Source organism: Lynx canadensis, chromosome C2 (assembly GCF_007474595.2).
Source record: "Lynx canadensis isolate LIC74 chromosome C2, mLynCan4.pri.v2, whole genome shotgun sequence".
Lineage (NCBI taxonomy): Eukaryota > Metazoa > Chordata > Mammalia > Carnivora > Felidae > Lynx > Lynx canadensis.
The window spans coordinates 27,334,830-27,349,130 of record NC_044311.2 but is presented as its reverse complement, the minus strand read 5'-3'; the positions used below and the strand labels follow the sequence as shown (position 1 = coordinate 27,349,130).

General features: G+C 40.9%; 1 protein-coding gene across 2 annotated transcripts in view; it reads right to left on the bottom strand.

Moving 5' to 3' along the window:
• Window positions 1-14,301, bottom strand: part of NEK11 (NIMA related kinase 11) — a 269,267-nt gene that overhangs the window by 63,929 nt on the left and 191,037 nt on the right. For both annotated transcript variants that reach the window (XM_030330176.1, XM_030330179.1), the window contains one exon: window positions 11,740-11,800. In XM_030330176.1, coding sequence (XP_030186036.1) covers window positions 11,740-11,800 — 61 coding nt within the window. The remainder of the gene's footprint in view (window positions 1-11,739; window positions 11,801-14,301) is intronic.

Here is a 14,301-nt window from a genome sequence, read left to right as displayed (position 1 = left end):
ATCAAAATTTGTCAAAAATAAGCATTTTGTTTATAAATCCACAGCTGGAAGAGAGTGCTTCTAGCCCAGTGGATCTCAAAGTACAGTCCCTGGACCAGCATCATCAACACTGCTTGGTAACTTGCTAAAAATGCAGATTCTTGGGGCACCTGGGTGGCTCAGCTGGTTAGGTGCCCGACTCATGATCTCAGCTTGGGTCTCGATCTCAGGGTCGTGAGTTCAGGCCCCATATGGGGCCCATGCTGGGCATGGAGCCTACCTTTAAAAAATGCAGATTCTCAAGGGGCGCCTAGGAGGCTGAGTCGGTTGAGCGACCGACTTCGGCTCAGGTCATGATCTCATGGTTTGGCTTGTGGATTCGAGCCCTGCGTCGGGCTCTGTGCTGACAGCTCAGAGCCTGGAGCCTGCTTCGGATTCTGTGTCTCCCTCTCTCTCTGCCCCTCCCCCACTCATGCTCTGTCTCTCTCTGTCTCAGAAATAAATAAACATTAAAACAATTTTTTAAAAAATGCAGATTCTCAAGACCTACCTTAAACCAACTGAAGCAGCATCTCCAGGGGTAGGGCGCAGTGAGCTGGTGATTCTGATCTTCCCACTCATCTTCACTGGTGTTTACTACTTCCTGCCTGGAATTCTAGTCATTTGGTCTAGAGATGTTCACACCACTAATTCCTTGAAAATATGAACTGTGAATCATATTCCTGTTTGCACTCTACCACGGTTCTGTGCCAGGAAAGCTCAATAGACACTTCATCACCAAGTGATTTGTAGTTAAATGCAGTCTTACCCATATTTCTAACTTTTTGTGTTAATAACCTTATAGTTCTAAATGAACCAGAAAAGAAATGCTCTGCCCCTGCAAATAGGTGGACTAATTCCCTCTCTTCCAGTGACACAGCTTTACTGACCCAACTAGAAGTGGCCTCAAAAAGCAATTGGTCTGGTACATAATTACTGCCAGAAAGAACAGCTCAATATTGTCCTTTCCAGAACAAGTAGTCTCTAAAGTTCAAATGGCCAAGTTAATTAGCTCATTTACTGGGGTCCAGGAGCAGCCACCTCACCTAGGAAGGCACATGGATGGCCATCTGTGCCACATGCAGTCAGACATACCTAAGAGCATTACTGAGCCCTTCTGGGGCTGGGATGGATGATGGAGGGTCTGTGTCCTGACTACCTCTTTTCAGCTGAATAGAGTGGAACTGGGGTCTCAGCTGAGCACTCAGCGAAGCAGATCCAGGATCATATGTCTTGGTTCTGCACGCAGGCATTCACTCTGCAGAGTTTAACCCCACTGGCTTGGCCCTGGTCCTCTGTCCAGGATAAGTTCGCACCTTTTATTAGAATGTCAATCCTGACGACTGCTGTCCGAAGCAGATGGCTCCCTCTACACACAGCAGCGCAGAAGATAAATCGAAAAAGAATTCTCTTGAATCATCTATTCCTTCTGTGAAAGCCAAAAGAGATGTTTCCACAAAACACTGCAAGGGCCATCTCTCCTTCCACATCTCCTAGAACAAGAAAGTTCACTACTACAGTAGATATGCATTATTATCTTTGGCCTCACATTCTTCTTCCCTTGTTCGAAGAATCTTCCACTTTGTGAGACAGAGTCTGGCTCCCACTAAAGAAGCTAAAAATACTGGACGCTCATTCTCCCAGCCTCCCTTATTGTAGGCACATTGTGTAGGCGCATGACCAGCCTCTGCCAATGACAGACATCTTCTGCAGAGTGTCCATCAGAAGTTAGCAATGTCAAGGGACAGAGATCACATGGAATCCATCCAGACAGGGGTAGGGCAGGAGTGGTGGCCACAGCCAGGTTCCCGAGGTGGCAGTGGTAGCCAGTCTAGCAATGATGCGCAATGTCCAGCATTAGTGGCCTTGAGGATTCTCAAGTCACCTTGTGAAAAGGAAATGCATCCTCCAGAGTCAGTCCAGCCTTCAGAGGATTGTGGTCCTGGGTCTGACTATAGCCTCACGAGCGCCACATGAGCCACAACCACCCAGCCAAGCCACTTCTAAATTCATGACCCAAAGAAACTATGAAAAATAGAAAATGATTATTGTTGTTTTTAGCCAAAAAGTTTTTGGGTAATTTTTTATGCAGCCACAGATAAGCAATATAGGCACCGACTTTTATGAAGTATCAGGAAAAGAAACAAATATATGAAGACTGCTTCTGCATTGACCTTAACACCAGTTTTGAAATCCCTGTTGTACTGCAGCTTGGTTGCTTTAGAAATGCTATGCTACTCCGCTCTGGAAAACAGTGTGAAGGTTCCTCAAAAAATTAAAAATAGATCTACCCTATGACCCAGCAATAGCACTGCTAGGAATTTACCCAAGGGATACAGGAGTACTGATGCATAGGGGCACTTGTACCCCAATGTTTAGAGCAGCACTCTCAACAATAGCCAAATTATGGAAAGAGCCTAAATGTCCATCAACTGATGAATGGATAAAGAAATTGTGGTTTATATACACAATGGAATACTATGTGGCAATGAGAAAGAATGAAATATAGCCCTTTGTAGCAACATGGATGGAACTGGAGAGTGTTATGCTAAGTGAAATAAACCATACAGAGAAAGACAGATACCATATGTTTTCACTCTTATGTGGATCCTGAGAAACTTAACAGAAGACCATGGGGGAGAGGAAGGGGGAAAAAGTTACAGAGAGGGAGGGAGGCAAACCATAAGAGACTCTTAAAAACTGAGAACAAACTGAGGGCTTATGGGGGGTGGCAGGGAGGGAAGGGTGAGTGATGGGTATTGAGGAGGGCACCTGTTGGGATGAGCACTGGGTGTTGTATGGAAACCAATTTGACAATAAATTATATTTAATATAAAAAATGTAAAAAAAAAAAAGAAAGGCTATGCTACTAACTTTGTAGAACTTATTAATAGAAAACAAAAAGGTGTCCTTTGGAGATGGATAAATGTTCTTAAAAATCATGTGGGAAAATAAATGTCAGAAGATAAGAGCATTTTGAAAAGTTAAGAAAATTGGAAGGCAATTGTACTATCAGACATTAAAACATTCCATAAAGGCAGTGTGACTAGAATACTCCGGTACTGACAGAAGATGAAGAAGCTAGAACAGTAGACCAAAATAATCAGAAATGGACAATATCCAGAAGTTTCAATATGACAAAAGGAGAATTTAAATTAAGTGGAAAGGAATAATTCTACTGCTATAAAAATTATGAAAAATAAGACAATAAGAATCCTAGAAGAAAATTTAGGAGTCCATATATATGACTCTCTTTAACAAACAGGAGAGCTAGAGTCTATCAAAACAAGATAGAAAGGGAGTAGTAATATCTTTGTAATTATTTAGCTTAATATATTGAACATTGAATCAGGAGCAAGTAGTAGGAATATTTTCCTCTACATAAAAGAGTATTAGATATTAAATGTCCTAGTAAACACTTTTTACAAAGAAAAGAAGACCTTATTTGTTTAAGAAAAATAATAAAAATTAGGTGTATCAATAGTTCATGTTGTATTAACAAGGGTGATAACTCAGGCAAATAACACCAAATGGAACCACTTTCCTGAGCAAAGTCCATCTGCTCCTGCCTGTTTCTGCCTCTCTGTTCCTTCTTACCCTGTCCCTTGCTCCTGCAGGGCCTTCATCTTCTCATGGCCAAATCTATGCCTATGTCAGGAATGATCTCAGTACCTTCTCCTGGAGGCTTCCTTGATGACTTCTATTCCCCCAAATAAAAGCAATCTCCCCATTTTCTGAATCCTTACTCTTGTATAGTTATTTATGCCCGCCTTAGTTCTCCTCTGAAATGATAAGCCTTTAGTGGCAGGATGCAGGCCTAAGACATCATTGTGACCTAATATCATTCCTCTACAAAGTACTCCGTTGGTGGTCATCGAGAAGACCTGACTGCTGGCTGATCAGTGAGCTAGATCTTGGCAATCAGAGGCTCCTCATCCCTTCCTCTGTCATTGGAATGTTCATTCCATTTGCCTTCCCTGCTCCCAGAGCCTCCTCCAAAGACACAGTCTTGAGACAATGACGTGGTATTGAGACCATCTAGATAGTACACATGACTAAACCCAGTTAATACCTCTAATAAATTTTTAAGATTTGGCGGATGGCTGTGGAAATCTAATTGTCTTGCAGCCACTCAAGACAAGCCTTGTATATAAGTTCTCTTGCTTATTAAACCTGCCACCTACCAATCTGGACTGGCCACTCTCTTTCTTCAGTCTCTCCTCCCCTGCCTCGGTGTGGGGCCAGTTTCAGATTATACACAGGAAACTCCCAAGGAGCTTACAAACCAACATATATTAACTTGGTGAAATCATAATGTGTGAGTAATAAATGAGTGCATGATTACTGAGTTTCTCTCTTAGATAAATTTGATCACTGGGACTTTTTTTCTAGATAGTAGTAATAGACAGAATGTTCTTTGCTAAGAGTATACTATTAAGAATGAATTATACTATAGTTTCAGGGATTTATTCATATTACAAAGCCTTTTCCCTTCCCCTGTCTGTATCACCACACATCTGCCAAATGAAAGTGGCATGGGTATATTCATGGTAGCAGACACATAGTAGGTTCTCTATAAATTGCCACTAATTCTAAATCTGTTACATCCTTTCAAGGATTAAAGGACTCATAGGAAGTATTAAATTTCTTTAATATATAAACAGAAGGGATACTGGCAAACTGATATTGTGCCTTGTGCACCCACATCAAAATGATTCAAGTAGTTTATGATCCAAAATAACCCTCCCCTCCTCAAATGTAGCGGTTCCAGTGTGCCATTAATGAAGGATAAAACACTATGTTGAAATCATTCTAATTAGTATGAGAAATTCATTTATTTCAAGGTGAAAAACACAACAGTCCAAGGTTAAATGGCTATCAGTCAACTCTACAGTTAACAGCTTAGAGTTTGAAGAGCTTAAGCAAAGAAGTTTCTAAAAGATTCAGAAGCCCTGATGCCTTCTCTGGTCAATATCAGTCACATTGTTTAGTAGAGATTAAGTAGTTATTACCAAGGTTCAATGGAAGAATTGAGAGGTAACAATTTTCAAAAAGCCAAACTGATCAGATATCTGAACACACTAAAGAGTTAGTTCTTAATGGGCAGAAGAGTCATGACGCATCTGTCATATTCTAATTACTTCCGTGACAACATCCAGTTTGGATCTACAAAATAAGCCTTTTTATAAATATAGTTTACCAACGACTTATATCATTCTGCTGATGACTTCTTTCTCTAGAAGCACAGCCAATTTCACAAACATTTAAAAACATTAAATTTCATATGCTGCCTTGATTCATAATCTGGTTACTAAGAAATACGGAGACATAATTTTCCTTTCTAAGTTCGATGAAGAGGAAGTCAGAAGTCATTTTCTATTCTCACTCAGTAGAGATGGGCCTCAACAGTTACAATAGTAACACCATCTATTGTCTGTGTAATGAGAGCCCATGACCTGTTCATCATCTCAAGTCACTCCTTTCAAAACAACCTCCTTATTGTTTGTTAAAGGTAATCTTTTCTGACCATGTTTAAAAACCACTGGTGCCCTAACCCACAGGATAAAATTCAAGCTCCTTAACCTAGCATGCAAATTATCCATGGGTTTGGCCCTACACAGCCAGGTTTGTTGATCCCTTCTTCACATCTTATATTCCAGTAATACCAAACTTATTAATAGTTCCATGAATATACCCAGTTGTTCATACTTCTGAGCTTTCATGCTGCTTGATCCTTTCCAGAGAATATTTCCCCTTCCAACCATGTGGCAACTCTACTCATCTTTATATTAATTCATCAAAATATTATTGAAAAAATACTATGTGCCAGGCTATGTGTTAGACTTTGAGAATACAACAGTAAATAAAATCTTGGGAGGGGCGCTTGAGTGGCTCAGTCGGTTGAGCATCTGACTTCAGCTCAGGTCATGAACTCATGGATAATGGGTTCGAGCCCTGCATTGGGCTCTGTGCTGACAACTCAGAGCCTGGAGCCTGCTTCAGATTGTGTGTGTGTGTGTGTGTGTGTGTGTGTGTGTGTGTGTGTGTCTGTTCCTCCCCTGCTTGTGCTCAGTCTTTCTCTCAAAAATAAATAAAGATAAAACAATTTTTTAAAAATCTTGTACTGCCTTTGGCACAAAAACAGACACTCAGATCAATGAAATGGAATAGAGAAGCCAGAAATGGACCCACAAACGTACGGCCAACTAATCTTTGACAAAGCAGGAGAGAATATCCAATGGAATAAAGACAGTCTCTTCAGCAAGTGGTGCTGGGAAAACTGGACAGCAACATGCAGAACAATGAACCTGGACCCCTTTCTTACACCATACCCAAAAATAAACTCAAAATGGATGAAAGACCTAAATGTAAGACAGGAAGCCATCAAAATCCTCCAGGAGAAAGCAGGAACAAACCTCTTTGATCTTGGCCGCAGCAACTTCTTACTCAAGTCTCCAGAGGCAAGGGAAACAAAAGCAAAAATGAACTACTGGGACCTCATCAAAATAAAAAGCTTCTGCACAGCGAAGGAAACAATCAGCAAAACTAAAAGGCAACCGACAGAATGGGAGAAGATATTTGCAAATGACATATCAGATAAAGGGTTAGTATCCAAAATCGATAAAGAACTTATCAAACTCAACACCCAAAAAACAAAGAATCCAGTGAAGAAATGGGCAAAAGACATGAATAGACACTTCTCCAAAGAAGACATCCAGATGGCTAACCAATACATGAGAAAATGTTCAACATCACTCATCATCAGGGAAATATAAATCAAAACAACAATGAGATACCACCTCACACCTGTCAGAATGGCTAACATTAACAACTCAGGCAACAACAGATATTGGCGAGGATGTGGAGAAAGAGGATCTCTTTTGCACTGCCGCTGGGAATGCAAGCTGGTGCAGCCACTCTAGAAAACAGTATGGAGGTTCCTCAAAAAATTAAAAATAGAACTACCCTACGACTCATCAATTGCCTACTAGGTATTTATCCAAGGGATACAGATGTGCTGTTTCAAAGGGACACATGCACCCCAATGTTTAGCAGCACTATCAAGAATAGCCAAAGTATGGAAAGAGCCCAAATGTCCATCCAGGGATGAATGGATTAAAATGATGTGGTATATATATACAATGGAGTATTACTCAGCAATCAAAAAGAATGAAATCTTGCCATTTGCAACTACATGGATGGAACTGGAGGGTATTATGCTAAGTGAAATTAGTCAGTTAGAGAGAGACAAAAATCGTATGAGTACTCATATGAGGACTTTAAGATACAAAACAGATGAACATAAGGGAAGGGAAACAAAAATAATATAAAAACAGGGAGGGGGACAAAACAGAAGAGACTGTTAAATATGGAGAACAAACAAGAGGGTTGCTGGAGGGGTTGTGGGAGGGGGGATGGGCTAAATGGGTAAGGGGAATTAAGAAATCTACTCCTGAAATCATTATTGCACTAATTGGATTTAAATAAAAAAAAAGAAAAACTTGTACTGCCTTTATTGACACAGACACAGAAATCAGAAACCTCACCCTCCTCTGTAAAGTCTTCCAAGCTGCACCCCACTAGTGGACCCTTGTCTTCCACTTGCCTTGTTCATTCTGTGTTGTCCTCATCACAGGTGCCTTGTCATTATCAGCCTCCCTGGCTACACTCAGAGTTCATTAAGACAGGGACCTTGTTTTCTTCATCCTCTATGATATTTGGCTTATGTATGTGCTTTGTAAACATTTTGAGGAAAGAAAGGAACAGAAGGTGGGGAGATAGGATACACATTTAAAGCATGGAAATTCCATGTTTTAAAAGTATCTGCCCTTGGTGAAATGGCCAAGAATGACTACATTCTTGGCTCTTTCCCCCATGTCCTCATTTCTGGCTTTTCCTGCTCTCTTTTTAATTTCTTTTCTTCCTCTCTGTCCTAATTTCACATGGGATCTCTCAACATCCTGTTCATGACTAGCCGTGTCTTGTATACCATGGGAAATTTCAGGGGGGATTTAGGGCTTCAGAAATGAGGTGCCTCCATTTGGGACAACAGGTCCTCTATGTGTGAAAGAAGCACCTAGTGGGTGCTCTCTGGTATCATTATAAAGCTCTGCCCTTGTTTGTCCAGGACTCCACCTGGTAGCTGGGACTATGTCCCAAATAGGTCTAAAAATCTGACTCCTCACACAGTGCCTTGAACCCACCAGATCTCCCTAAATGTGTGACGCAGATGCTGAGGATGAGGCAAAAATACAATATTGCTTCCAAGGATGCTCAATGACTCTTACATACAGTGCCAAATAGCTCAGCACACAGACAGTATCACATAAAGAGGAAAAAAGTGTAGGAAGAAGCAATTTTCAGTTTAGCTTATAGGCAAGTTCTCTATAATTTTAAGAAATAAAATTTTATTTTATACGTTAGTAATATTTTATTTGGGCTATAAATCGGGGTGGGTGTGCATGGTAAGAATTTCAGGGCTTAATGGCTTTAAAGCTATGGTTCTTAGAATGTGGTCTGGATCTGGACCATCAGCATCACTTGGAAACTTGTCAGAAATACAAATTGTTAGCCATGTACCAGACCTGCATTTTCACAAGCCCTCTAAGTGATTCTGATGCATGCCCAAGTGTGAGAACCACTGGTATAAGGGCTTTAAAATGACCTCATGGGGGCGCCTGGGTGGCGCAGTCGGTTAAGCGTCCGACTTCAGCCAGGTCACGATCTCAAGGTCCGGGAGTTCGAGCCCCGCGTCAGGCTCTGGGCTGATGGCTCGGAGCCTGGAGCCTGTTTCCGATTCTGTGTCTCCCTCTCTCTCTGCCCCTCCCCCGTTCATGCTCTGTCTCTGTCTGTCCCAAAAATAAATAAAAAAACGTTGAAAAAAAAATAAAAAAAAAATGACCTCATGTATAGAGGATACTAATATACTGAACTTGGAATTCAAAAGGGCACCTTAAAATTCAGGATCTCTTGAAGGTACGCAAATGCTAGCTCATTCACTCTCTCTACTTCCCATTGATACAGGCAGGGAAAATACCACTGCCCCTGTTTTATATAGAAATAAAACTAAATCTGGGGTTGGGTTGGGGTAAACCACTGCATACAACATTTTCAGGGCCGCAAAGTTAAAATTTGCATGGTCCAAATAACCAGAAAGGACATTTGCACCTGTTGTTTCTCTTCTCTTGTTGAGGGTTGGGAGAAACTCTTGAAAACATCTTAACATGCTCAACAGGCAACTGGACATTTCCCAAAAGCATAGGCTGATGCTGAATGTGAGCAAAGCCTAGCTCAATTCACAGAGGTGTGTTTCATTTCTGAGTGACAAGGCTTATACTCCGACATATTTTAGTTTAAATTGTCCCTCGTATCCTGTTAACATTCTGACATATATGAACACTACAGTGATTATCGTAGCTGTGAATCTCCCCAAAAATGTAGTTAGAGCAAAACAGGTACTGGCTACCCGAACAGGCTCATCCCCTGTAAACCGCACAAGGATATTTCTTCAAGGCTTCTATGTAATAATGGAAGCCCAGAGTTCGGAAAGTAATAATATTCTCATCTGCAGTGAGGGCCCTGCTGTGAGCACCTCCCCAGACAAGTATTTCAAAAGCATGCTTCCTCATCATCTATCAAAGTCTGATAGCCTTTATCTGCTCTCCTTTCCTGTATACGCTTAGGCATTTAGCTTTCACCTTGTGTCTTCTAAATTGCTTACCACATATCCATCTGTTTCCTCTCTTCTCAAATGAGCTAACATCTCCCACCTGCTCCCATCTTCACTGTTCCCTTTGTCCAATAAGTTTATACCAGCTTTATTCCCTTTTTGTCACTTGAGGGGAGCTCTAGGCAGAGATAAATGCAATTTTTTTCAAGTTTTATTTAAACTCCAATTAGTTAACATATAGTGTAATACTGGTTTCAAGAACAGAATTTAGTGATTCATCACTTACATACAACACCCAGTGCTCATCACAAGTGCCCTCCTTAGTACCCATCACCCATCTAGGCCATCCCCTGCCTACCTCCCTCTATCTACCCTCAGTGTGTTCTCTATAAATGCATGTTTTTGTTCCATGTTCCTAATGCTCATTTTTATAAAATCATACAGTCTAAAAGGGAATTTAGATATCATCTATCCAATCCAGTGTTAATTTCTTTTTTTGTAGTGGAATCTAGCTTTTTCAAGACACAACCTTATGTGTAAATCTAATATATAAAACAGATAAGAGTGAAACTATTTTGGTTGAAGCTGGTAAAGGAGCAGGGTATGCATCTCATTTCTCTTCAAAATATTTAAAAATATCTGTTAAGGGCCTCCTCTGCACCAGACGCTGTGTCAGACTCTGGAAAAACACAGATGAGCACTGCAGACATGGGTTCTGTTTAGCTGCTCAGAGCCTTGCCCACTCTTCCCCAAGGAACTCAATTTGAAACTTTCTGATCGAATCTGAGATCCAGAGAAGAAAAGTGACTTAGCCAAAAGAAAGACTTCCTGGTCTTAAAACCACACTTGGGAGCTAAATGTACCTAGTAAGTGTTACTGATGTGCAATTGAACAGATCATACCATGATGATCAGGAGAAAAAAATCCAGGAGCTAAGTTATGACTGAAACTTCACACAGAGAAGTGGAATAAGCTACAAAAGGCTATAAACTGTGCATAAAGCTTCTAATAAAACAGTGGTGAATGCCTGCACATCTGAACACTTTATTTTTGAGAGAGGGAGTGAGAGGGGTATGAATGAGTGAGGGGCAGATAGAGAGAGAGAGAGAGAGAGAGAGAGGGAGAGAGAGAGAGGGAGAGAGAGAGAGAGAGAGAGAGAGAGAGAGAGAGAGAGAGAAATATCCCATGCAGTCTCCATACGGTCAGCGCGGAGCCCAAAGCGGGCAGGAGCTCACCTGAAGCAGAGTTCAAACTCTCCCAATGCTGGGCTTGAACTCACAAACTGTGAGATCATGACCTGAGCCAAAGTTGGATGCTTAACCAACGTAGCCTCCTGGACACATGATCTTTATTCCTGCCACTCCCTTTTAAGAGATCACTTTTGGTCATGAAATTTAAAACTTTAAAATAAAAACTCACAATCAAATTTCAAAGAAAAAAATCTCAGCCCTTTTCACCAGGGCCTATAGGTATAGCCTCTGCTAGTCTACCAATATTAGGTGTGACAATTTATCATCTAGTGCTAGAAGTTACCAAAACTGGGCTTTTTAGATTCAAGAAAAAGAAGAAAAACTAAGAAATAGGGTTTTATCCTTGAAGCTCAGCAATCCCATTTATCATACAGACAATGCTAAAGAAATTTCAGCTTTGTTTTTCAGACCAAATCACTTCCAATAACTGACTGACCTTCAGAGTGATGGTCACTTGGCTGCATGCCTAAGTGTGACCTGTTTCTACAGGAAGAGTTACAGGTTCCTCTTCCAGGGAACCTGGAAAGCCTGTTATGCACTGCCACTGTTGGATCACAATGGATCACTGAATTTCAACTATTTATTTCATCCTTGGAGACTGGGGATCACTTACACTAAGAAATTTTGAGTTGCCTGGCCCTGTGCCAGACTTTCAACTTCTCTTGGCCTCAGTTTCCTCCTGTATAAAATGAAGACACTGGACTGAAATATCTGTAAGATTCCTCCCAAGCTTTTCTACTCCTTGGACATTCCATTAGAATCAGCACATATCACTACATTTTGGAATCTGAAGCAACTTACCTGGAGAGGTGCAACCGAGGACATTTTCCAAACACCTGACCAGTGCTTCAATATCACTGTCCTGTCAAAACAAGACAGATTTACTTCCATGTATGACGGAAGAATATTTACTGACATAGGAAAATGTTCTTGCTACATTTAGGCAAAACAGAACACACATACACACACACACACAAAACTGGTTGCAAAATTATTTGATGATATGATCCCATTAAAATTTTTTTCATTGAAGTATAATTAATGTACAGTATATTAGTTAACATACATAACTAATATATATTAGTTTCAGGTGTACAATACAATGATTCAACATTTCCATACATTACTCAGTGCTCATCAAGGTAAGTGTACTCTCGACCTCCTTTATCTGTTTCACTCATTGCCCACCCCCCTGCCCCAGCACCTCCCCTGTGGCAGCCACAGTTTTTTCTCAGTATTTAAGAGCAGGTTTTTTTTGGGGGGGTCCATTTTCTCTTTGTTGTTCATTTGTTTCTTAAATTCCATATATAAGTGAAATCATATGGTATTGGTCTTTTTCTCACTTGGCATTACACCCTCTAGGCCCATCCATGTTGTTGCAAGTGGTAAGATTTCATTTTTTATGGCAAATATTTTATTGTATAGACATACCACATCTTCTTTATCCATTCATCTATTGATGGACACTTAGGTTGCCTCCCTAACTTGGCTATAGTAAATAATGCTGTAATATACATAGGGGTGCATATATCTTTTCAAATTAGTGTTTTCATTTTCTTTGGGTAAACAGTCAGTAGTGGAATTACTGAATCTTCTGGTAATTGTATTTTTAATTTTTTGAGTAACATCCATACTGTTTTCCACAGTGGCTGTACCAGTTTGCATTCCCACCAACAGTGCATGAGGGTTCCTTTTTTCCCCCATTCTCACAACACTTGTTATTTCTTGTATTTTTTATTTTAGCTGTTCTCACAGGTATAAAATGGTATCTCATTGCGGTTTTCATTTGCATTTTTCTGATGATTAGTGATGTTGAGCATCCTTACATGTTGGCCATTTGTATGTCTCTTGTAAAACTGTCTATTCAGGTCCTCTGCCCATTTTTAATTTGGATTGTTTGTTGTTTTAGTGTTGAGTTGTATAATTTCTTTACATATTTTGGATATTAACCTCTCATCAGATACATCATTTGGAAATATCTTCTCCCATTCAATAGGTTGCCTTTTTATTTTGTTGATGGTTTCTTCCACTGTGCGAAAGCTTTTTATCTTGATGTAGAATGATCCAATTTTTTACAAGAAAAACACCTGTATGTATATGTATATCTGTATCTCAGTCTCTTCATATCAATCTGTAGATCTATTCCTCTATCTCTCTGATGGGAAGAACATACACTGAAAATGTTAACAGTGGTTTTGACTATAAGGAAAGATTATGGATGATCTTTATTTTCTTCTTGGTGTGCTTAAGTATTTTCTAAATTTTCTACAATAAACAAATATTACTTATTCAATCAACAAAATAGTAAATGCTACTTAGAATGGGGAAATGGTTTTATAATCTATATCATATATTCAATACATCAAAAATGAAGTGAATATTTTTTTTCCTAGTGAGTGCCTCTACCAGCTCTTCTTTGGAAATGTATGGTCTTCATAGGGTCATAAATCTAAGAATTGTATTTCTTATTTGCCTTAACTCTCAGTGAGAGTCAGATACCCCCCTGAGGGCTACAGGGATCCCAGAACTGTATTTGGCAACAAATATTGTCTCTAATACAAAATAAATATCTGCCCTCTACCCAAGTGGCTAGAAATATCCACAACAGCATCATAATGATCTGGGGAAAAGGAATCACTTAATTATTTTCATATTTGTGACTATACTGAGGGAAGTTAATAATTTATGGCTCATCTGCTCCATTTCAAAACAAGCAACACATTTCATATTGGAGTAATTGTGAATTTTAGAAAAATGTACTATGGTATAATAGACTACTCTAAAATATTACAGGGGGAGGGAAGATGGCGGCGTAGGAGGACGCTGGGCTCACCGCGCGTCCTGCTGATCACTTAGATTCCACCTACACCTGCCTAAATAACCCAGAAAACAGCCAGAGGATTAGCAGAACGGAGTCGCCAGACCCAAGCGCAGACGAGAGGCCCACGGAAGAGGGTAGGAAGGGCGGCGAGGCGGTGCGCGCTCCACGGACTGGCGGGAGGGAGCCGGGGCGGAGGGGCGGCTCGCCGGCCAAGCAGAGCCCCCGAGTGTGGCTGGCAAAAGCGGAGGGGCCTGATGGACTGTGTTCTGACAGCAAGCGCGACTTAGCATCTGGGAGGTCATAAGTTAACAGCTCTGCTCGGAAAGCGGGAAGGCTGGAGGACAAAGGGAGGGAGAGCTGCTGAGCCCCCGGATGACAGAGCTCAGTTTGGTGGGGAACAAAGGCGCTCGCCAGCGCCATCTCCCCCCGCCCATCCCCCAGCCAAAATCCCAAAGGGAACCGGTTCCTGCCAGGGAAATTGCTTGCTCCGCGCAAACACCCAACTCTGTGCTTCTGCGGAGCCAAACCTCCGGCAGCGGATC